This window comes from Oryzias melastigma, linkage group LG18, assembly GCF_002922805.2.
Source record: "Oryzias melastigma strain HK-1 linkage group LG18, ASM292280v2, whole genome shotgun sequence".
Lineage (NCBI taxonomy): Eukaryota > Metazoa > Chordata > Actinopteri > Beloniformes > Adrianichthyidae > Oryzias > Oryzias melastigma.
The window spans coordinates 25,390,579-25,415,444 of NC_050529.1; the positions used below are offsets into that span (position 1 = coordinate 25,390,579).

General features: G+C 40.0%; 1 protein-coding gene across 2 annotated transcripts; it reads left to right on the top strand.

Moving 5' to 3' along the window:
- The first annotated feature begins 1,651 nt into the window (after positions 1 to 1,651).
- On the top strand, positions 1,652 to 23,281 carry pelp1 (proline, glutamate and leucine rich protein 1). Of its 2 annotated transcripts, none has more exons than XM_024288103.2 (19): positions 1,652 to 2,463; positions 2,620 to 2,684; positions 2,802 to 2,907; positions 3,339 to 3,488; positions 4,521 to 4,592; positions 4,677 to 4,736; positions 4,826 to 4,982; positions 7,215 to 7,347; positions 8,172 to 8,259; positions 8,458 to 8,546; positions 10,043 to 10,156; positions 11,325 to 11,475; positions 11,587 to 11,740; positions 11,822 to 11,877; positions 12,494 to 12,624; positions 14,324 to 14,426; positions 17,939 to 19,528; positions 20,203 to 20,526; positions 22,809 to 23,281. In XM_024288103.2, the coding sequence occupies exons 1-19, from the start codon at positions 2,326 to 2,328 to the stop codon at positions 22,896 to 22,898; spliced, it is 3,771 nt and encodes a 1,256-aa protein (XP_024143871.1). In that variant the 5' UTR covers positions 1,652 to 2,325; the 3' UTR covers positions 22,899 to 23,281. The 2 variants fall into 2 exon arrangements, with proteins under 2 accessions (XP_024143871.1, XP_024143870.1); XM_024288102.2 differs by having other exon boundaries at positions 1,654 to 2,463; positions 20,200 to 20,526.
- Positions 23,282 to 24,866: the final 1,585 nt, after the last annotated feature.

A 24,866-nucleotide genomic window follows, 5' to 3' on the forward strand; every position in this document is an offset into this window, starting at 1 on the left:
TACATATGACAATAAACCCTTTGAATCTTGAATCTTGAATCTTTGAACATACTTGGCAATAAAGTTGCTTCTGATTCTGATTCTGGATGTCCTCCTCTTGGGCAGGGGGTGGAGTTGTCTTTGCCTTACCCTCTAGACGGGGTGGGAATGTGGGCGGATCTCCCTCGAGGGGCTCTGGGCATTGCTCAGAACTCCTAGGTGGTGGTGGGCTGCCCGTCTGAGGCTAGGAGGTTGTCCTGGGCACAGCGGGAGGGCTGTATTCTGGCTGGGCTGGGGATGGTGCTCTCTGTGCCCCTGTGCTCCCCTGCTCTCTGATGCTGGGGGCCCCTGTGGCGATCCTTCCAGCCCTGGTCTGGGTGGCGGACGTTGGTTGCCTACCAGGCAGATTCTCTTGGTTTGCTATCTCACGCTGGTGTCTGGGGTGCCCTGGCTCCTGCTGCTGCTTCGGCAGGGGTCTTGATGCAGGGGTGAATGTTTGTGTGTAAAGATTTTTGGAGCCAACAGGTTCATTTGTAACCCTTGAGTGTTAACAGTCAGAAGGGGCAGGGCCTGTTGCTTTGTGCTTCTCAAATAACTGTATAAGTAGGAACTGGGCATATCAAGCGTCGAGGTCCCCCATAGGAAATGCATTACGTCCAGCCCTCACAAAATCAGGGAAGAGCCTTCCCGTCACTTCTGGATACGTCTACCGCCATATTGGAACCGATTGCACCCCCTTAATAGCATTTAGTCCGAGTCTGTCTGAGTCTCGTTTTTTAATGAACTGTCTCAAATCATGAGTGAGCTTGTTCGAAGTCCACACCCGTCCCACTGAAACTCGGGGGACTCTGTCAATCAAACATTCGAGGCGGGGCCAGTGGGAGCCCCATGCTTTTACTGAGGCATCTGATTGGTCAGTTTATAACTTGAATAAAAGTGGTGATAATATATATATATATAATCAGGATTAGATAGAACGTGTTAAGAAGAATGTGTCAGAGCAAGAATAGTTATTCTGACAAATAAAATGACTGAGAAATAACTGTAAGGACTTTGGCCTTCTTGCAACCCGCAGGTACTTCCTATTTGGAACACGAGAAGGGAGGGGTTGATCAGTCCAGTTCGTAGTTATACAGTCAATGATGCTTCTGCAACCCCGCTCTCTTCTTTAATTATCTTCCAAGTTCCTTAAAACCTTTTCCTTTCTTTAGTACCCTGACTCCCCATCTCTTACATCCCACTCTCTTCTTCCCTCGTCTTCTTTTCCATCCGGTCCAACTAAAAAAGTATACAAACATAATCAATAAAAATACACTTTAACCTCAAACACAAAAGGAGTTCATACAAATATACACCCCATGCGTGCACAAGAGACGTTCAGCTCTGATCTGTTAGCTCAGCTGCTGGACAGGACAAAAGAAAGGAGCACACCATTGTAGTTTGTTTGGTAAGTGTATCGTGAAGAATTCATAAGGCTAATGTAAGTTGGATGGAGTTATGGCATACACGTGATGCTGCGTATGGTGCCCTACACCACCACACTCTAGTCTAGTCATTATTAAGGTGCCAGTACTGGCTCCTTACTGACCACACGCATATGCTGCAGGGTGTGCATGTTATACCTAAGTGCACACAAACTCCACTCTAATGGTCTATAGACGACCGAGTGCAGTATGACTCCAAGGAGAGCCCACACTTCCAGACTCTGACTGCACAGCATGACGGCTGCTATCTGATGAAAGCAGGAGGGCCCGCCGGCTCTGCAGCCCCCATGCAAGAAACACACAACCATACAGGTGATTTTCTGTCTCTGAGACAAGTCTTCTGTTAGCAGGTTTACTTCTACAGCGTAGGCTTATAACTTTAGTCCACCCGCAGTGGAATATTCCTGAGGAAATCACGACGACAACCACTTCTTCTATAGCCACACTCTGGCTTAGTTTTATTAACAGGCTCGAACAGACAGCCACACAAGTCAAGTTAGGTAGACAGAGAGAAAAACCAACATTCTTCTTTTATACTCTTGGAGAGTTAAGTAATCTTTCATTTTTTGCCTCACTTTTACTCAGACTTATTTTTATTTATATTATTATTGTTTTATTTATTTATTTATTTTTTATTGATTCTGAATTTATTGTTTAATGCTGCAATTGCCCCTCTGTTTGATTGTAATAATGTAAACTGTTCTATAATTTCAAGCCATATTTTGCTCTATAGTGTGTAGTTCAATAAAAAACGAAAAAAAGTTCCACTTGCGCATGCGCAGTACTCATCCCCGCTGTCCGGGCCGCAGTGAATTGACGTAATGGCGCAGTCTGATGACGTATTTCTCCACAGAGAGGGAAAATGGCTACTTCTGTCGGGCTGCATGGCTCGTCTGCCCTCAAACTTACAGAGGGTTTAGTGTCGTTTCTGAAAGAACAGCGGCCCGAGTATTTACCCGAGGTGCTGGTGAACTACAGAGAGCACGGACTGCAGATCCAGGTACCGCGCCGACCGCGGTGGCTGATGGGATGTTGATGTGTTTTTGTTGGTTTCGTAAATGTGTTGCAGCCTTTGTTAATCAGAGAGAGGTGTTGAAGGCTAACGTGGAGTAGCACAGCGTTGTGTTTGTTGTGATGTGAGTCTTCATCTCCTCAGGGACAGAATGGTGCTGCAGGTTTGGTGGGTTTCAGTAATACCAAGTTGTCCTCAAGCAAGACCAGGTAAGAAGCTGAACACTGTTAACCTGACGATTTTGTTTCATTTTTTGGTGAGTCCACCAGAATGTAACTGAAGCCAGAAAGGTGAAGAGAATTGTGTTTGTGTGCATCCACTAACAGGTTTGAGGGTCTATGTCTGCTCTCCATGTTGGTGAAGGACAGCACCAGTGATCTGTTCCAGCAGCACTGCCTCTTCTGGCTGCGGTCCCTTCAGCAGATTATACAGGTATGAATGAATGCACACTGACGTTAGTGGGATTATTAAAACGACTGAGTGAATGTTTACAGAAATACATGAAAATGTGCCAAATGTATGTCAGCAGGATCCTTTAATTGGATTTCTAAAGTAATTTTAAAAAAACCACTCCGATGAAAATGGTGTTTTAACATGCTCTTGTAGCATTTTTCTTGTAATAGACGATTTGTTAAAATTATTGAAGATTAAAACTATGGAGCTATATTGGGGCCAAAAATATTTGAAACCCAAATAAAACGAATTTCAAAAAATATTGGCGTTTGGCCAAGAAATATATAAAATGTCTGGTTCAAAACTCTGTTACTAAACCCCTATTACCCACCACATCACCCCACCCTGCAGGAAGCATCGATATTCATCAGAAACCTGATGGAGTCCTGTCCTCCTCTCTGTTGTCCCAGTCTCAGGCTCCTGTTCAGACCATCCAGCTGGCTGTCAACATCCTGAAAGATCTGCTTCAGTACTCGTGCCAACTAGCAGAGCTCGCCAGGGAGGTTGGTCTCAACTCCATCCTGGGCATCCTGACCTCTCTGCTGGGCCTGAAGACTGAGGTGAGGAGATGAGCGGGTAAAGACAGACTAAGGCTGTAGGGCCATGGTGTTAGGGGGTAACGGATCAGAAGCCGCGGTTCTGCACACACTTAACCACAACAACCACAGCATCTTTAAAATCAACTGTCCGTACACACAAATGCAATTTGAGTTAAATTCATGGACAGTTGGGAGGAGCTTCCATCAAAGACTGGACCTCGTCACAGAGGACACGGATGATTCGAGATCGGGTTTGTTCATTATGAAGAGCAGAATAAAAGCATCGGTACTCTGTGTTCAGAGAATCTTTCAGAAGCTGCATTCTATGGAGCTCATTGGGGGCCAATATTCTTTGAAACTCAATAAAATATTTTGAAGAAAATGTTGTCATTTGGCCAAAAAAAGTAAAATGTCCAACTTTTTACTATTCTAAAATAAACTTAATTACTTTCAGCTTCACATGTTCCATTTTCTAGCTTTCAAAACTCAAAATTTCAATTTCAAAACTTTTTTCTGTTTCAAATCTTTTTTTCATTTTCGAATTTTGAAATTTCAGTTTTAAAACTTTTGGCCCCGTTGGGGCAGGGCTAACTCAAAGAACCAATCAAAATGGAGGAGGGTTGTTAGTCATTTTATACGAGCATAAGGACGTTTTCTACGCCTGTATTTAACACAATAAGATGGCGCTAGAACAGAGTTTTGTTCGTGATGTACTTTTTACACCTGTCTTGGGACAACTTAAGAATATGATAATACAGACTAAACAGACATTTTCTGACTGTAATGGTCACAGTTCTCAGAGCCAGTGAATTCACCAGGACTGAAGTTACCACCCTCATCCATTTTGATTGGTCCTTCGTTTTAGCCCCGCCCCAACGGGGCCAAAAGTTTTGAAACTGAAATTTTCAGATTTGAAAAAAGGGTTCTGACAGTTTCTATAAGATCTGCTCTGCTTTCATTCCTTTGAATATTTATCTATGCTTGACTTCATTCATTTGAAGATTTTTCCACTTTCAAAGCTGATCTATATTCCGTTTGTTTCATGACTCAAAGTGTGAACTTGCAGCCATGGAGGGGATGGTGGCCTGCATGGTCTTCTACCCCAGAGCCTGTGGGTCCCTAAAGGTAAGCTCTACCTTAATCCTGTTCTCGTTTCAACTCTAAACTGTTTTTCTCTGATTTAATTATATAATTACCTTTTTGATTTAGGATAAACTAAGAGCGTATTTCATCTCCAAAATGGACAGTAACAACAAGAAAACACAGGAGGTGTGTACTCGGTTTTCATTCTGTCAGTGTGCGTGTTTTGTGTTGTGAAATTCAGTCTCTTGTTAGTTATGAATTATTCTTTTTTGCAGATGGCCTGCTTGTGTTACAGTCATCTGCCCTGTGTGGGGGGTCTGTTGGACAGAGCCGTAAGTGCTGGCAAGGCTGATGGGTGGACCAATCAGATCCACTGTCTCCTGGCTACAGCGGATGGCTTATTGTCTCAGATTTACAAAGGCTCAGAACCAGGTAACCTCTATTGTGGTTTGTTAGGACACTAGTGTACTCTGACTTTAGCTCAAGGATATTTTTACTTTTCTGTGTTAAGTTGAATATTATATCTAGGGCCGGGAATCGATTACAAAAACATTAATTCATTAATCACAAATCTGGACAAAATTAATTAATCGCCATTGATCTTTTACAGTGTTTGCCAGCCACTTATCTGCAAATATTCATAATATGAAATTACACACAAAATTGTACAATTAGAACTTTTATTTTTAACCCATGGGAACCTAGGGTCGACAACTTAGTTTTTGTCTATATTTGAATTTTCTTTATTTTTATTTTGAAAGACTACCTGTTGCTTATTTGGTAGCATTTTAATCAGCACAACCTCTCCTATATGACACTACCTTTATTTTGTCATTTTTCCGTGTTATATTCTCACACAGGACATAAAATCAGACATAAAAACAGAAAATTCCATCTGGAAAAATGGGATTCATTTTGCTGTGGAAACCCCCAAAATGTTTAACAAACTGTTTTTACAACATAGAATTAAAGTTATAAGGGTAATTTTATGAAAACAACAAGAATAAAATTAGTCAACAAACTAATCAACATGTTTTTGAATAAAAATACAAAAAAACAGTCTAAAGTTACACCAGGCAGCCCAAAAAATAAGAGTTTCTCTCTGCTGTCTAATTGACATTTTTCCTGGAATTCTGTTTTTTTTTTTTTTTTGCTTTTTCTTCTTTTGTCATAAACTTTCTTTATTGTGTTTGTGAAAAATAGTAAAACAATTTTTTTGGAGAAGTTTGATCCAGCTGGATTTCAGGTCGGCTGCTCACAGGTGGGGGCGTGTCTGTCCCTTCTGAACTGCTCACCTCCTGAGACGTCGGTGGGCTGGATTTTTGTGGAGAACCACAGAGTTTCTGCAATTTTCAGACAATGCCAGTGCTTATTGTTGTGGAAAATCCCTGTTGGTCCCCATCCCAAAATAAAATAATGGTCTGTTTCCTCGTTGGATTTCTCATAGCAGACAGCTCTGTTAGGCTCCGCCCCCGTAGCTGGTGCTCTGCTGCTGCATAGAGCCGTCAGATTAACTTTCGTTCTCCGCCGTATTTATTAAGATAAGAGATCATTTTTGTCCAAAAATTACAAATAAATGCCAAATTTTCTCTATAATTTAACAAAATCTCAATCATAGAATGTAAAAAAAAAAAAAAAAAGTTTGTTTATTTTAGACAGATTCATATTACGCTGATCTCACAGCTGCCCGGCAGGACGCCTGAGGGCATTAATAAACATGAACAAATTAGTTGTGTTCTTTTAATCGCGCGTGTTAACACGTCAACTTTCAGAGCCCTAATTATTACCATTTATTTCTGGTACGTGTGCAGCTACAAAGGTCAGAAAAAGTCCATGGCAGAATGAGCTTTTGTTAGTGACCAACAACTTATTTCTCCACCATCAAACAACAAAATGTCAAAATCTAAGCAATGGGATTTCCTGGATTTTTTTTTTTAACTCACTGTCTTTCACATTTGAAGTGAACATTACAGACTTCAACTCATACAAACAGAATCTGTGGTTAAATAATCTTTTTTGCACTGTTCTTCACAGACAAATGCTGAAGTCCTTTAAGGGAAAATATAACTTCATCTCCTTAAAGTATTTTGATGATTAATTCATTACTCAAAATACATAATTAGTGTCTGAAATGTGAATTTGTTGATGAATGAGTTTCTGTTTTCTTATTCACTTTCCTTTAACTTCTGCCTCAGGTGTTCAGTTCAGTATTTGGAGCAGAAAAAGTGCATTTACTCTGTTGTAGATTTTGCCTGTGTGGTCATTATGTTTTTGAAAATTGGTAAATTTGATAACACAAATGAAAAACATAGCAAATTGCTTAATCTAGCCGTATAATTGTAGAGTACATTCTTCACAAAAGTGTCATATGAAATAAATCCCAAAGCAATCATAAATACTGCTTATTTTGTAGTTAAATATCTCAGGGGCTGGATATTAAACAGGGATGAAACAAATGAGCAGTAAACCATAACACTGAAATATTCTGAGAAGGATTCACTTAAATTGGAACAGGTTTGAGTAATCAGAAGTTTGACCTGATGTGATTGGCAGAGGGAAACTAAACACCCCAAACCTCACAGAATATACCGTAGTTTGAATCATTTAACATCTTAAAATAAGGTTTTATGAGGCATCGTATTTCTTAAAATTCTGTTTCTGCAGAAACTGTTGTGGAATATCAAGGTCCTGGAGTGGAGCTGGCCTTTCCTTACCTGGATCCTACAGAAACACTCCAACTACTGCGGCTGCAGCAGAGATACACGGCTGTCTGTAGAGCAGTAAAACACACTCTCAGGTAACACACACTGTGGAAGTCAGGTGTCTTACTTACCCAGGATCCACTGGAGACAGTCTGGAAAAACTACAGATAGAAAAAAAAACACGTCATTAAATCCTCAGACATCTTTATTCATATTGTATTAGTCTTTTGAACACTAAGTGTTCTGAGCATAAATGAACAATGTAGAGACGAACTTCAGTTCTCCTAAAAGTCCCATGGTCTGCTTGAATACTTTAAAACATGTGTCAAAGTCGAGGGCCAGATCCGGCCCCCCGGGTAATTCTATCCGGCCCTCCAGATCATTTTATTTTATGGTCATTAATGTTCTGATGTAATCTCGTGCTCATTTCTAACTTGAATAATTTTGACAAAATCTAGAGTAAACTATTGAAAGTTATTTAAGGTTTAAGTTGATTTAATGTGGAATAAAACTCCTGCCTTTTATTATTCATAATGATGTTAAAAAGTTACGGTTTTAAAGCTTTTTGGGCTATTTTGGCATTTAATAAGATTTAGGCTGTTTTGGAGTTTAGCTAATATTTCAGCTACATGTTAGCTGTTTTGGCTAACCCAAGTTTTTTTTATTTGTTTTTTAAGATTTTTTGGGGTTTAGCTAATATTTTAGCTGGCTATCAACTTCAGCATTTTCAGCAGTCAGCTTCAGTGTTTTGAGCCATTAACTTCAGCATTTTTAGTTTTCAATCAGTTTAAAAGTTACTGTAAGTTAAAGATTTAATGTTTAGCGTCACCGACGGCGCCTCAGGTGTTGAAGGTTTAACTGTGATAAATGAAATTCTATTTAATGTATTTGTCTTCTTCTAAATGTTTCTGACCACCAGAGTGGACCCAGCTTCAGCTGTTCGTCTACCAGTGAAGCCAGTCCTCAACCTGGTGTGTCGAGCTCTCGCTGTAAACGCCAAGAATGCTGTAAGTGTACAAACACAAAATAAAATGTTCCTGCATTTCTGAATATCTCTCCATTCAGATCGTTGTGGATCAGAGCAGACAAAGGACACATTTGTAAAGTAGAAAATATGTTGGGCGGGGCAAAGTCTATTCTGATCATCCACTTACAGACAAATAGATCCATTACAGTGTTTGTTTTATTTTTTATTATTTTTCCAGAGTTTTTCAGCAGATGGGAGTTTGATGCTGTTGATCTTACCCAGCATTCACTGCAACACTTTAGAGATGCTGTCAGATCTGATTACAGTGTGAGTACTCACTATTCATACACCACATATGTCTCGTATATTGTTAAGTCCTCGCAGCCTTTGGAATATTTCATCTATTTCTAGTACTTCTTTAGTCCTGATGGTGATACTAGATGTTCTAGAATCTTCTTGCTTAAGAGAAGATCACAGTGTGTCCAGTCAAAGGCCTCCTGACTCACTGGTGGTTTGGATCTCTGAGCTTTGGCTTCTTCTGTTCTTCTATATGTCATTTCTACTATTCCTCGTCCACTAACACGTTCTCTCACTATAGATACGGGACAGAGGTCTTAGTCTTTATTAGTCGAGTCTTAAAGTTCCACTCCAATCATCTTTTGATCTATTTTTAAAGCGTTCCCAGTGGTCTTTCAATCATGATTATGTTTTTTTTCATTGCTAAAATAAAAAAATCTGTCATTTTCTAGGACATAGTTTCTGTAGAGCGGCAGGAGTTCATTAGAAATGTACCTGTGAGTTGCAGGGCTTCTTGGTGGGGGGTAAGCCTGATCCCATTTCCCATCATCTCCTTGTTTATTTATCGTATGAATGTTTAGTAAACATTCACACTATAGTGATTCTTCTGCTCCTTTCTGTATGTTTTTTGGCAAGTAAAACTCAGTCACACTTTCAGAGATTTCAGCATCTTAGTATAAAACATTCAGCTCGTTCAGGACATTACTGCTTGTATTTTTGGTTTTCATAAACTTTACAGGTTATGACATTTTGAGCAAAATATGCTCCATAGGAAATAAATAAAGTATTAAAATTCAGTGTTTTTACTTAGATTAGCAACAAGACTTTAAATTTATTTATTCAAGGGTTATGTTTTCATCTTTATTGTAATTAAAAAAAAAGGCAATGAGTTTTTATATTGCCATTTTTCCAGCTCATTTGAGTAACTTGTTTTTTAGGCTTATTTAGAGTTTAGCTTCTATTTTAACAACAGGCTGATTTAGTTTACTGAGGAATTTTAGGCTATTTTGGAGCTTAGCTAATATTTAAGCAACGAGCTAGCTTTTTTGGCTAATTTTGCATCTACTGGGGTTTTTTTAGGCTAGTTTGGAGTTTAGCTCATGTCTAAGCAACACAATAAATATTTTATGCAAAATTGTCATGTTTTAGGGATTTTTTAAAGCAATTTTACTACAATTTTTTCAGAAATGTAGTTAATCTTTGGCGCTTTTTCATTGTTCTTTAACGAAATTTCCAGTATTTAGCAAATTTAACATTTTGCAAATAGATTTTTCAGTAAATCCCTTCAGCAATTAAAGTAAACCTTGTCACCATTTTTAGTAAAGAGCTTCAGCATTTTCAGCAAAAAGCATTTACACTAGCATTATCACAGGTAGTGCAACTTTTCTAGTTTCAGTTTAGCTTAGTTAAATGTAGCTGTTGGTCATTTAACCTGGAGTAAAACGTTTGCAACCTCGCAAAGGCCTGCAGGATCTGTTAATCAATGTAGCATTATTGCTATTAATCCCTGTTTTTGTGTGTTTCAGGGTTCGCAGCAGCATGGTTCCATATGCTGCCATCATTCAAAGGCTGTTTTCTCAGACTCTGTCTGCTTGGACTCCTGTGGTGGAAGCAGGTGTTGGACGGCAAAGAGGTTACAGGTGAAAGACTCTACTTTAACCTGCTGCTACATTTAAAACTGTTGACATCTTTAGGGAAAATGATCACAGAGAACACTTCCATTTTGTTGATTTTATACATTTAAATTCACTAATAAAGCACTCTAGGTTGAATGGAAATGTTCTAATCTTAACTTAATCATGAAGTTGTTTATTGTTTATTTGGTAGGGATAAATGCAAAAGAACTTGGATCATTGCATTGAAACAATCTGATGCTTGTATCACAGTGTTCATAGCTGGGGCTAATTTGCAGCACCTGTCCCTAGTGGAGCTTTTAGTGAAAAAGTTAAACAGTGAAAAGAAAATGCAAAGAATAAACCACTAAAGATTGTAGAAATTCATTAGGATGATGGTTTATTAAATGTTTAATGAATCCTGCAGACTCTGTCCTTCATGAGTTCCTGGTATTTAAACAAAATGAATACAGAAAAGCTTCATTACTTTTGATAACGCTAGTGTGAATGCTTTTTGCTGAAAGTAGTCGCTGAAGATTCTGAACATTTTTGCTAAAAATAGCAACGTAATTTAATTGCTGAAGGGATTTGCTGAAAAGGCAAAAGCTATAGATAGAACATAGATCTCACTGACTCAAATATTAAAAAAGGGCATTTTTTGGTGCTGAACGCTCACAGCTCTCTTCAACTTTACTACACTCTGACTCCATACAATATAAATTAAAGACTAATTGACTATTAAATTAGTCGTCGACTATTTTAATAGTCGATTAGTCGTTGATTAGTCGACTAATCGTGGCAGCTCTATCACAGTTGCTGAGCTGTGATTGCAGGATCTTTGGTTCTTGCTCTCCCATCCGTCTGTCCAAGTGTTTTGGGTGAGACACTTAATGAAAAGAGCCAGTTAAAAGCATATAGCAACAATTTACAGTTTAAACAGGAAAATTGCTACTAAAATGGTAAAGTTGGTATTCAATTATCAAAAGCAAATACCGGTAGAACAACAGTTTTCTGTTGAGTAAAGTGTTTTAAACATTTCGAACATCTTATCTTGTCTTCAAATGTAAATAACAACTGGAATGGGAGATGGATGTGTCACTTCCAATGAGTGACACATTTGCAGGCAGTATGACTACATTAGAGCCGTACTCTGTGAGCTTGTCGGTGTGTGAAGACATGAATGTTTTCTTTCCAGCTCGGTTAGGGTGTCTGTGTACAAAACCTTAGAACTGTGGGTCAAGGTCGTAGGAGCTTCTGTGAGCATTCTCCAGGAAAACCCAATGCATGCAGACCTGCTGTTTAATAACCTGCTGGGTGACATCACCCCAGGACCAGAATCCATCAAGGTAAGAGTTACTGCATTCATGATGGATTGAAAATAAAAAGGATAAAGCAATGGAAACGTGAGTGTTAAATATTGACTCTTGTATTCCCTCGTTTCGTCTTCCCCTGCTCAGCTCAGAGCAGGTCTGGGTGTGGATGTAGTTCCAGGAGGAAAGCCGGGTCCTCGGAGGACAAAGCATTTGGTCATAGCAGATCCAATGGGTCCATCACTGCAGAGAAAGGGGGACCCTTTGTCCAACCAGGATACATGCCTCGCTGCCCTCAGAGGTGGAATTAATATTTGATTCAATAACAACCGTTTAGTCTGGCTGATTTTCCTTTATCCTTAATTAACTTTTTTCTTCTCAGCATTGAGGCAGATCATCCAGACCTGTGGTACACTGATAAAGGAGGATATACACAAGGTAGGTGTGCAGGCTACACCCATAATCCGAAAATCTGGATTATGGGTCTGATTATTTTAATGTTACTATAAGAAGTCACATATCACTATTGGGGGCATTTATTGCTGGAGGCAAATTTTAAAGGTCTCTGACAATTGTTCTATTTTTCAACAAGACATGTACAGTTTACTACAGTCAGTTTATTTTTGGATCTTATCAAACATCAATTTAAAAGGAGAAATACTCGGAAATGCAAAAACAACATGATTCTTATTACATTTGTTCTTTTTCATAAGAAAAAGCCCACACAGACATGTTAGAAACTCTAAAAACATGGTTTTCATCAGAGGGGAACTTTAAACCACAGTTAAGGGGGAGCAGGTGAGATACAGGTGTGTTGTATGGATATTTTTTTTAACCTGACCCAAATGCAGTGCACTTGTCAAGCAGCCTGTTAGTCCTGCTCATTGACATTTTACATAACTCATATTTGTAGGTGTGTTAGGTTTTTTTTTTTAGTCTCTGTAACTTCAAAGAGTGACTAATGTGAAAAAAGCATGTAGAGAGTATTGTAATGTTCATACTGTTGGGCATTGTGTCACATGTTTTGAGTAACCTACCTTTACCTTTCTTGCAGAGGCTCCATGAAGTCGTGTTGCCGCTGTGTGTGTGTCTGCAGCAGCAGAAAGGCTCTAGCTCTGTTTTCGAGTCCACCGGGGCCATCAGTGGGCAGTACAGCAGCGCGCTCGCTCGTCGAGAGCTCTACAGGTTTGTCTTCGTTCTTAGCTGTTGGAAATGCTTCGAGCGCTTTATGTTGGTCTCATGACAATCACCCAACCCTCCTCCAATGCATGAGCTTTGTGTTTTACCAACTGTAGATGTTTAGAATGAAGATTCAATAAAACGCATCTGGGAGAAATGTTCCTGCAGCAAAGCTAAGTTAGGTCTTTTTAAAATGGTAAAGTAAGAACGCTGGTACCATATACTGAGTTGGAGGTTGATCTATGTTTGATATGATGAGGTATCCTGGTTACCTCACTCCAATATCTGCTGAAATTATTCCAGAAAGTCATGCAGCGCAAATTTGCAGCCCAGTAATGGTGTTTGGAAGGGGAAACCTGCCAGCTGACTTGGTCTTCTGGAGATGGACTTCACTAAGACGGGGACGTTTTCCCTGCCAGATAAAGGAGGAAAGCACTGAGCTGGTTTAAATAGGAGGCAAGGATAAAAACTGGGAAAGACTGAAATAGATTCAGAAATTGGGACCAAACATTCATTTTTATAGTTAATCCGGCCCACCAGAGACGTACATAAAGGTGACCACTCCTTCAATGTTTATTTAATTTGGTTCAGTAATGAGGATTACTTCTAATAGTTCTTTGTTTACACGTGATCGAAATTCTCAGATAAGAAAATTTGTGTTTTTCCTCTTTGAAAAGTAGATTTGAATAGTCCAAAGTGTGTGCTTTATTATTTATGGGAAAAAGCTCACTTTTGCTGAGGTTCAGTTTATAGCCCGACAACTTCCTAAACTGACTGAGCAACAATAGTGAGGTCTGTGGTTTGAAATAAGAAGCAGAAGGTCATCATCATACGGTGAGACTTTATGTTCTGTAGGATTTCTGTAGATACCAGTTATGTCCCTGCAGACACGGAGGGCTGCAGCAAGCGGCTCATAAATACTTACCATTTTAGTTTTTAGTTTCTTTGGACCAAATACTAATTCAGTCTCACCAAACATTGTTTTTCATTGACTGAGTGGTGATTCAGTTGCTTTGACAGCGACTCTGCTGTTCTGCAATACTCTTCAGTAAAATGAGAACCTGAATGTCACTTATATGGAGCCAAATTGGGGCTAATATGATTTTAAAACCCAAATAGAACAACTCTTGGTGTTTGGGTTAAAAACAATGTGTCTAAAACGTTTTAGTATCCTAAAATAAACTTAAATATTTTCATCTTTAAATGTCCTGTTTTATGGGTTTCTAGATTCAACATTTTAGTTTCAAAACTTTTGGCCCCACTGTGGCACGTTTTTGGCGGGGCTAACACGAAGGACCAATCAAAATCGATGAGGGTGGTAACTTCAGTCCCGGTGCATTCACTGACTCTGATAACTGTAATAATTACAGTCAGAATATGGCTGTTTAGTCTGTACTATCATAGTCTGAATAAAGAATTGTGAATAAGCGAAACGCTGTATATACTTGTAAAAAGAAGAGGAAGAGCAAAAAAGAAAAGTACATTAAAATAATTAAGTTTATTTTAGAATAGCAAAAAGTTTCAGGCACTTTATTTTTTTTACCCAGACACCAATATTGTTTTCCAAGTTGTTTTATTTGGGTTTCCAATAATACTGGCCCTACTTTGGCTCCATACACTTGTGGGTAATAAATTGCAGAGATCATCATGACGACAGAACCATCTGTCTGTCGTAGTATAAAAACTACATTTGTGTGACTTTCAGGTTGCTGCTGGCTCTGGTTCTGGTCCCTTCACCGTCGTGGCCTCCACCTCTTACCTGTGCGGTGTCCATCTTTAGCAACGGTCGCACTGACCGCAACCTCAAGGTGACGCTTATCCTGCAGCTACTGTTTAGGAACAAGATGAAACTGTGAAATGTTTACAAGTTCTAGATTACAACTGTGCTTATTCTGTAAACAAAATCCTCAGGTAATTTTTGTGTTCTATGGTCATTCTATGGGGTTAATAAGACATTTCTAAATGTAGTCTTGATAGGTTAAACCCTTAGCTCAATTAGCTTAAGCTCTCTGATATACAGCAGCTTGTATAGTAGGTTGTTAAAATGGTTCCTGAACAGCTCACCTCTCCCCCAGGGGATGGGTCAAACCCAGAGAATAAATGTCACAAACCTCAGAGCAGGACAACTACTGAGGCTTTAATTATGGCCCGCAGCATCAGGGACTGATGGCAAGGACCATATTATTCTTGCTTAGAGTGAAAAAACACAAAAAGCCCTAAAAAGGCCTCAAAGGAAGGGCCTAAGCCCAAACAGACATGACCAACATGTAGTAAAAAGAAAAACATACGAAAAGACACACGCAGCCCTCACCGCAAAAACTTCTATATTGTTTCTGCTTTGTTTCATTATTAATCTTCTTTCTATCTGCGCCTTTGAACGAGAATTACACCCCCGCCACATACTCGAAAAGTCCTGAAAATTTCTGGCACCTAGGGAAAATTGAAAATGAATTTTTGGCATGTTGCGCGTGACCCCGCCCGAAACGATGACATCACGGCGAGCGTTTCCGTAAAAAAAATGAATGGGCCGAAAATCGTTTATGGGGCCAAAAAAAAATATTTCGAGATACGCAAACGAAAGCCCATGCCACGTGTCGGGGATAAGCCCTGGAACATTTGAAATCATTATGGGATGGCCGTCAAGCCGAAGGCTTGGCGGCCATCTTGCCCCGAAGTCAGAAAAATGGCGTTTTTCACGTTTTTCAACAATATGGGAAAACGAAACTTTTGTTTGTCCGATTTTCACGAAACTTCAGAATTAGGTCCTCAGCGCGAGTCTACAACGACCCTGGAAGTTTCATTGACCTTTGACCTTGGGAAGACGCCGCCATTTTGAAAAGTTGAAAAAAAGCACTTTTACTCAAAGCTACAAAAAGAAATACCTCCTAGGGGGTTATATCAATTGTTATGTCACATCACTGGCCATAAATGGGAATGTACTGTGAGAAAAATGTTGGAATTAGAAGTTGTAGAATTTGAATGGCGTGCGCGTGGCAAGGTCGCAACCGCCACGGTTTTAGCTAGCTCGCACATATTTTGGCCGATTTGCGCAAAAAGGGTATTCACGCGTGCGGAGGCTCAAGCTGAACGAAACAACGTAACTTTCGAAACCGTAATGCGTAAAATGCGGCCCTGGTACGCAAAAAACCGTTACGAAAAAAACTGCTGACTCAGCAAAATCAAAAAAAAAGTTTTGAATTCGCGAACGAAACCAACGTAGCCTTATTGGATATATCCATGGCTAAATTTTACATTATTATGGGATGGCTCCACGACCTACCACTTGGCGGCCATTTTGTTTCGAAATCGGACATTTTGTGAATTTTACAAAGTTAGAACGTAGCTTTCGTTAGTCCGATTTTTACGAAATTTGACCCACATGCCCCTGGCGTTAGTCTTCAACGACCCCTGAAGTTTCGTTGACCTTTGACCTTGGGAAGGGCCGCCATCTTGAATTGTCCAAAAAAACCACTGTTAGCACCAGCTTTAAACAAATATAACTGTTAGGGATATTCATCAATCGTTCCCAAACGCTTTTGGCATCATTGCGAAGCTTTTGGGAAAAAATATATGGTGTTACAAGCTATAGATTTTGAATGGCGTGCGCGTGGCGAGCTCGTAAATGTGGCGTAGTGTTAATACACGCTCAAATTTCAATGCATTGCAATGAGATTTTAATATGTTGACCCCATGCTTAAGCTGTAACAGGTATAACATCATTGAATATGACCATATAAGGAATGTGGGCGTGGTTAGCAAATAACCTCCGTTGCTAAGGGGATCCAAAAGTGTACTTTGGCCGATTCTTGCGAAACTAACGTCAATCTGTTCGGTGACCTCGGGCGAACAAAACATAAAATGGTTGCTATGGCGATAACACTAACAGAAAAGGCGCCATTTTGAAAAAAGTGCCTTTTTAAGCAATTTCTCACTTACATCACAGTACAGCTATACAGTAAGGGGAGGGGGGGTTAGTGGTGCATAGTGGCTGCTTAGCAGGTGAGTTGGGGTCAAAGGTCAGCATAAAGGGCAGCGATGGTGCGTAGGGGCGGGCAGCGAGCGCGACGTTGGTGCGTGAGAGCGGGCGGCGAGGGAGAGGGCGGGCTGCGAGGGAGAGGGCGTCGAGGGCGGGCAGCGGCGAGGGTGAGGGCGGGTAGCGACTGCGGGCCATCCAACGCCGCTTGCGGCTTTAATTTGATTTTAAAGTCTCACTTCCATATTTGTATCTCTTGTCAAAGTGTTCCTAGTGGTCCTTTAATTATGATGATGTCGTTTTTAGCCCAAATCAAAAACTGCTGTTGTTTTCTAGGACATAGTTTCTTCAGGGCGGCAAGAGTTCATCAGAAATTAGCCTCTGAGTTGTGGGTGCGACTGTTGGCACTTGCTGATATCCCATCATCCCTTTGTTTACACGCTCTCCTGTTAGCTTACAACCTCTCACACCTGAGAAATGAGAAATACCAGAGTTATCCAGATATACAGTTTAGATTACTGCTCAGAAGAGGAAAACAAAGACATTCATGGATCTATTTGTCTGCAAGTGGATGATCAGAACAGAGTGGAGACTTTGGCCCAATCCGAATTCTTTTCTTCTCCCTACCTCTACATTTATCCCTCCAAACTGAGTTATGGAAAAATATTGTCTCAGAATTCAGACGTCACCAATAGTTGCTGGTCAGCTAGCGTTAGCACGGCGCTTCCGGCGCTTGAATATTCATAACAACAACGGTTTTATAACTTTGAAAAGGTCGTGCTAAAACAAAAAGTCTTTACTTACATTTAAATGTAAACTTCTGTAATTTAGAAAAGTGCTTCTCCTCAGTTTACCCTTATGACAGATGGCTTTGTATCCCTCCGCTTGGAAGCTGAGATCTTAAAAAAAATATATTTCAGATACGCCTAGCCCTACAAATGGGCCTTCAAATGGAGGGCTATGGGGAAGGGAAGAATTTGGGTTCGGGCGTCTGACCCTTCTCTTCACAGCAGCTGTATCACAAATCTGAATTATTTCAAAACGTAGGTTTTTATCTGCTCCTCATCCATCAAGAATTACATAAAGAAATACTCAAAAACAAAACTTTTTAATCTTAAATTATATTATATATGCCTTCCATGATAAGAAATTACTACAAGAACACGTTCAGCATGGGTTTTTAAGAATCTGCTGTTTAAAGAGTTACGGTAGTCAAATGTTTTATTTCATCTACCTTATCTAGTGTTGGTGTGTTTTGCTTTCACAAACATAATGAGCCATCTGCAATAGTGACTTTTTACAGTAAAGCTTCCTGTAATAACATTTCAATAACCTCTTCTCTCTTAGGTCTCCTCGTTCTGTGCTGAGGCACTGACCATCTGCAACACTATAGTCCACCCACGCACCCACTCGATTGCCCTGCCCTTACCCCCCCTCACTCTCAGACCCTCTGCCTCTGCTCCCGTGCTCTCTCCTCAGGGATCAGCTCCCAGACTAACTTTGCCAACCCTCTTAGAAGGCCATGGTTCTGGCCCTCCTTTCCCTTCCCGTCAGTCTCTGAATCTGGGCCCCTCATCGTTGTTGAGCTCTTTGGAAAACCACCTGTCCACCGTTCCAGGTCTGCCGGCTCAGGCCCCTACTCCAGGGGACTTGTTTTCTCCCCACCCCCACCAGCAGCATGACTCCGCTGGGCTTGGGCTTCCAGAAAGTCAGAGACCTGTCTTTGTCCGCTTTGACAAAGAAGAGCCGGACGATGTGGAGATCTCTCTGGCAAGTGACTCTGATGACAGTGTGGTCATTGTTCCTCCAGGGATGATCACCTTGGACAACCAACAGGATGAGGCAGCAGCGAATCCTCAGACGATGCTCTCTGCCGCGCCAGCTGGGAGTGGTGTTACGCTACCAGTAGTAGAATCTAATTCAATGGTCCCCATAACGGCAGCAACAACCACAATCGATGTGTCGACTCTCCCAAACGACTTGCCCACCTCATCGTCTCTGCTCACCACCTCTGCCTCCTCCATCAACTCCTTTCCTCCCCCCAGCGCCTCAGCAGCCACTCTGCCTCCAGCCTTGAATTCCAGCATCGTCTCAGATCCACATAGTGACCTGGGCGACTCGCTGCCTTGTAAACCCCAACTCCAGCAGATGTTGATGCAAACCCCAACATCAAGCCAGGGCAGCTCCATGGGTCTGCCACTCCAAATGCACCAGCTGCAGAATCAGCTGACTCAGCAGGGACGGCTCCATCAGCAGCTGCCTGCACCCCCCAGCAACGAAGACTCCACAATCATTAACATTAACAGTACCGATGATGAAGACGAAGAAGAGGATCTGGAGGACGATGAGGAGCTGGAGGAGGAAGAGGAGGGGCTGGATGAAGAGGATGAAGAAGAGGGAAGTGATGACTTCTACGATGGGGAGGAGTATGAGGACTACGATGAAGAAGAGGGGGAAGAGCTTGAGGAGGAGGAAGAGGAGGAAGAGAATGGGGACATGCCGCCACTGGAGGGAAGTGAGGAAAAGTTGGTCGATGTTGCAATTGAGGAGGGGCAAGTCCTCCATCCTGCTGCCGCCGCTGATGAAAAAGTGCTGACTGAGCACAATGTGGAGGCAGACTCAGAAAGAGGAATACAAGAACTCCAACCGCAGAGGACCATGCTTGGAGAAGAGCGGGTGAAACTGCAGGAGGTCGAGAGCATTGGAGTCCTGGAAGATGCACTGGTCGGAGTGGAAGAGGAAGATGAAAGTGAAAGGATGGATGATCCCACAATGCCACAAATCATCTGTGTCAGCGGAGGAGCCCAGGAAAGCATAGAAACTGGGGATGAAGGGGAAGGAACAGCACATGTCCTTCAAGAAGACACGAGTAATCAACCTGCCAAGGAGGACGAGCTGAAAGCTGCTCCAGAAGAACAGACAAGTTTCAGCGCAGAGGTAGGATCAGCTCTTGGTCCATGTCTGAAATGAGGTACAAGCCATCGCACTTATGCTTCTTTAGCCAGACTGCATGGTGGGTAATAACGATGATTCTCAGATGTAATGTTGTTAAATTGTTGAGTATAAGAAGCAGCAGGAGAATGTGTTGTTAAGGTAAAGCAGAACCGTGGAGGCTCAGGAGGAGGACCGGCATCACAGATTTGCAAATGACAACATGTAGCTGAAAAAATTATTGAAAATTTGAAGAAAAATTTTTTTTTTTAAATTTGAAATAAATGTTTTTGAAAACTTGAAAAAAAAAAGCAAATTTGAAACAAAAATTTTCAAATTATCAAGATTAATTTCAAGTTTTCTTTTTTTCACATTTTCAAAGCATTTTTCTTTTTAAATGTTCATTTTTTCTTTTCAAATTGACAATGTCTTGTTGTCAAATTTTCCAAAAACTTTTTAGTTACAATGTCTATTTTTCAAGTTTTCAGTCTGTTTTTTCTCATTCACTTTAAGCTGATCCTGATTTGACCCCATAGACACGGTTCATATTTATTTTAGTTAAACATCGAAAGTGGACACATTCTTACCCTAAGATCTTCCATTGTGACAAGTGTCAAAACTTCAGTTTGCTTAATGCTCACCAGTAAATCCAGCTCTATCGTCATGGTTTACCTCAGCAGGAGCCTGAGGTGGAAACTGCACAGGAGGATGAGAGCAGCAGCAGCAAAACATCAGATCAACCTGCAGAACTACCAGCTGCTGCTCCAGAAGAACCAACAGAAGCAGGTCAGCAAAGTCCAGCTGATCTGAACACAGGAGAACAACAGGAGGAAAACCAAGCCTCTGAGGATGGAGAGCAGCCAAAAGATGGAGAAGAAGAGGAGAAAAACAGGAGTATCGAACCCCAAAGAGAGGAGAGTGACAAAGAGGAGGCTCATGGGACGAAGAGGAAGAGAGAAGAAGAACTGACAGAAGAAGCTGGACCAAGCACAGAAAAGAAAAAGGTAAAAACCAAAATGTGTTTAGAAGCTTTTTATTCTCATTTTTTATGACTTTTTCTCATTTTACGTCCCACAGTAAATATTGGTTTTACCTGGTTTCAAAGAGTGACAGCTAAGATCAAGAGTTTGAATTTTTTACTGATCTAGATTCTAAAATTCCTTCTTATGTCAACGCTGCTCCTCAGTTTCCACTCTGCCTCCAATGGAGACATTACTGTCACTTCAAATGATAAACCCACATGTAGCGCTGTCACCCATCCACTGAAGGGTTGGGAGATTGATTTCCAGCTGCCCCAGTCACATGTTAAACTGTGTTTTAGTAAGGCGCTTTACTCTCCAATTTCCTTGTCTTGTGACAATGACAATAAAAGGCCATTCTATCTATCATAGTCGCCTCCAGTGGGTTAAGTTCATCCTCATATTCTATGTGTTTTCTTTTTGTCTGTTTGAGTGAGGAGGTGAGAATGTTGAGTACCAGTAGGAGAAACCACTGGAAGAATCTGTGTAAAAACATCACTTTGTTTTTGCTGTCCCTTTAACAACCCGGGCCTTTTCCTGGAGGTCTTCAAGGTCTCAAATTGCCTACTCTTTATATGAACTCTTTATCATCTAGTTTGCTAACTTCTCTCGTTGTGCATACGGTCTCTACCACCACATATAAACTAGTCTCTGAATTCAGTTTTAGCCTCTGTTCACACTTTATCGTGGCATTTATAGGATAAATATCAGCAGTAGTGATGAGCAATGCTTCAATATGTTGACAGTTCTGCAATCATCTCATTTACCAGAGATTCACATAAGGTCGTATTCCCAACTTGTCTTACTGGTGGATACAGGCTGTCTGTGGGTGAAAAATGCTCAAAGCGGTACGGGAAGCAAGATCGTAGACCGAGAAAATGTTCATATACATTTTTTTCTACGGACAAACTGCTGGCAACAGGTCGTAGTGAGAACTTATACAACACGAAAGGGGGAAGACACAAGTGTGTCATACAGATTTTTTATTTTTTAAACCTCCAAATCCTGCACAAGGAGCCCATTAGTGCTGTTCAAGTGATACGTGTGCACTCCTTGTTAGAAATAAGTGGCAGAAATAAGAAATTATTCAATCGTGTGGGCAGGTGCATTTCACATTCACACCCCGTGTTTGTACGATTAGTAAACTCACATTATTCTCATAAATACTTTACAATACAGTTATCAGACCCACGGCAATGGTACGTTCCATTTTCATGATGCCCTTTAACCCTCGTGCTCTCTTATGGGGTCCAGATGACCCTGCCCTTATATTGATGTGTGACTCCTCCCCATGACTAAGGTGGACAGGATCTCATGTCTGCCACAGACACCAGTGAAGATCAAAAAATCCTTGAAAAAAATTAAGTTCCACTCGCTGTCTTGTAGTGATGACCTCACTTTTAACGTAAACATTACTAGGATAGCACAAGGGTTACAGTGGCTGTGTGAGCCTCAAAAGAACTAAAACACACCTGTGCTCCCCTTGCGATGCAGCCGCTCTTCTCTACGACCGTCCACAGACCCAGACGACCCAAGATCCTGCAGAACCCATACAGTCAAGCCCCGTGTGTGACTAAGGATTAAGATGTATCTGAGTAACGTAGACCTTCACCAAGACACCAACTTTAGCAGCCATCTTCCATTTTAAAGTTGGCAGCCTTTGGGACTCCAAAACTTTACTGATCTGTCATATTTTCTTCACCTCGTGTTTTTGTTTTATCTCAAATATAAGATGGGACACAAAAGTTAATGATTCTATGAGTTGTTCCACCTAAAACTCTTGAGTTTAGTCTGTGATGTTCATTATTGAAACAGTTTACTGAGTGTGTTACAAAGAATCAATGAAATTGTATGTTTGTTTTTTTTAAGAATTAATGTGGATAAACCAACAAACTATTAACAGTAACATCTGTCCAACACAAGACGCCTTCAGCTCTTGTTTGTTGAGCTGTTGGATAGAACAAGTTAAGGAAAAAAGTCTAAAATAAATTAGAGAAAATATGTGAAGCCAGTGGTCTAACATACAGTACATCAGTTTTAAATGGGGGATAGTATCATTCTTACTGTTTCACCTATTTTACTTTTTATGTCACTGCATTTTCTTTTTGGACCTGTATAGTTCAGTTTTCATGTCTTTTATTTTGATTTAAATGCTGGAGCAGAAAGTGTTCCTCAAATTGTGTTGTAAACTACAATCACACCTATAAATATAATTTTTAATCAGTGAGGGATTTATATGCATTCAAGTATTTCCCTGTGTGTTTTAGGTGGATGATGAAGCAATGGCGTCCATGCTGGCAGATTTTGTGGCGTGTCCACCTGATGATGAGGCTGCACCTGGATCAACATGTTCATAAATGTTTGCCTTTTTGAAATGAATGTTGTTAGGATCACATTGATGCTGATAGATAGATGTCTTTAGTCCCATGCTCAAGATTAGTTACTTTTTTTCCACTTAACTGTATTTTTTCATCCCTACTACACTTTTCTGATCTTGTTGGGAATATCAGTCAGCGCATACTCCTTTACATTCCACAGCATGTTACTAGCAGAAAAAAATGTTGTATTTTTTGTTTTAAGTGAACAGAAGCAACCCCCCCCATCCCCCCCAGTGAAGCTGTTGCTCAAACACACTATACATGCATATAGTAGGATTTTGAAAATTGTGCCCATTTCAAAAAGACTTTACAAGATTTCTTTTTGTCATTTTTGGTCTTACAATAAAATATTGCACCAATTATTTTGAAAACATGTTCATTCTTTAAAAAAAGCAAAAATAACAGACCCTGGTAATAAAATGTTAAGTACCCTTTTAAATCAGACCCTTAACTGAAAAAACACGTCAGAGTCCAGAATGTAGCTGAATATTGTTTTCTCAGCCAGAAAAACAGAATACTGCAGACATTTCTTTGGCTTAAGCTTTCACACTCATTGGGCCAGGAGTCTGCAACCTTCAGCATTTCCAAAATCTTTCGGGTCAATTTCTCACCGACAACAACCCAACAGGAGACACAAAGTCTTGTTCACTTTTCAGGAAAATTAGACACGGATTTCTTTTTATATTAATGTTACTATTATAACTATGAACAACTTTTTTTTTTAAAAATAAAATCAAGCTATTTTTTAAAAATTTAAAATAGTTTATAATTTTTGTCAGATTTCACATGACTTCCTTTCAGAATAAAAGACATTCAGTCACAGGATCATCTCGATGCAGCAGATCATTTGATTTTGAGTTTTCAGAAAAAAAATAGCAAATCTAATGAACTAAATTAGAGCTAATTCAAGAAAAAATTTTAATTTACAAACACTTGAAATCCTTGAATTTGTTTAAAAATAGAAAATCCGGCAATCAAAAAGTCCTTCAACTGTTTGTAAATAAGTTGAATAAAGTTTTATTTTTTGCACTTTACTACTTACTTTTTAGAGTTATGCCTTTTAAAAATGTTTATTTCCCTTCAACCAGAGAGCCACAACAGAGGGGTCAAAGAGCCACATGAGCCTCCAGAAACGTCGGTTGCAGACCCCAGCATTAGACCAACAGGACTTGGGTTTTTGATGATAAAAGGATTACCTTTGCATAAATTTGGCTGTCAGTACAAAAGGCATGTCTCTTAATTGCATTATATCAAAATGAGAAGTGATGGGAATATAGTTCAAGTTTCTTTTGTTTAATGTTTTAAAATTATTTTAGCCAGTTCGATGCCTATTCATTTATAGTAAGTTACTTTTTTGTAGGGCCAAATCATTATTTTTTTACATTAAAAAGTGTAAAAATAAAGGTTAGAGTGTTTCTGTATAAAGATTAACATTACTTTAATACATATAAAAGCTTTCTGAAGTCACAGAAGGAACTATCAAAGAAAAGACACCACGTTAGTCAACAGCATCTTTTTAAATGTATCTTAGCCACTTTATTGGTGCAGGACAGGATCTATTATTTACATGACACAGTAGACAGATTTGAACATTTCAACATGTAAAAGTTTGTTTCTTAAAAGTCCAAAAATGTCTGAAGATGTAATGGGCCTGATGACTTCTAGAAATACATTGATCAAAATATTGACCACCCATAATCAGAGCCCAGGAATAAGACTTAAGTCTTTCATATTTAATATTTTTTTATATACTTTTGCAGTGAAAAAAAATTATACATTTTTTTTTATTATTATTACTAAATAATTAGTAGCTTCTAAAAGTATCAGGACAGTGAGGCTAAGTGCTTTCTTGGGACTGAAAATATCTTGGTTTTATATTTTTGATGCCAAAGTCCCACTTCAATCATCTTTTGATCGATTTTCAAAGTGTTCCCAGTGGTCTTAGTC

What these genes read in the sequence shown, in the direction of transcription:
- pelp1 (XM_024288102.2), top strand. Translation starts at nt 2,326, where the DNA reads ATGGCTACTTCTGTCGGGCTGCATGGCTCGTCTGCCCTCAAACTTACA. An exon ending in AGCACGGACTGCAGATCCAG is followed by an intron (nt 2,464 to 2,619) that starts GTACCGCGCCGA and finishes TCATCTCCTCAG; the next exon opens with GGACAGAATGGTGCTGCAGG. An exon ending in GCTCGTCGAGAGCTCTACAG is followed by an intron (nt 12,625 to 14,323) that starts GTTTGTCTTCGT and finishes TGTGACTTTCAG; the next exon opens with GTTGCTGCTGGCTCTGGTTC.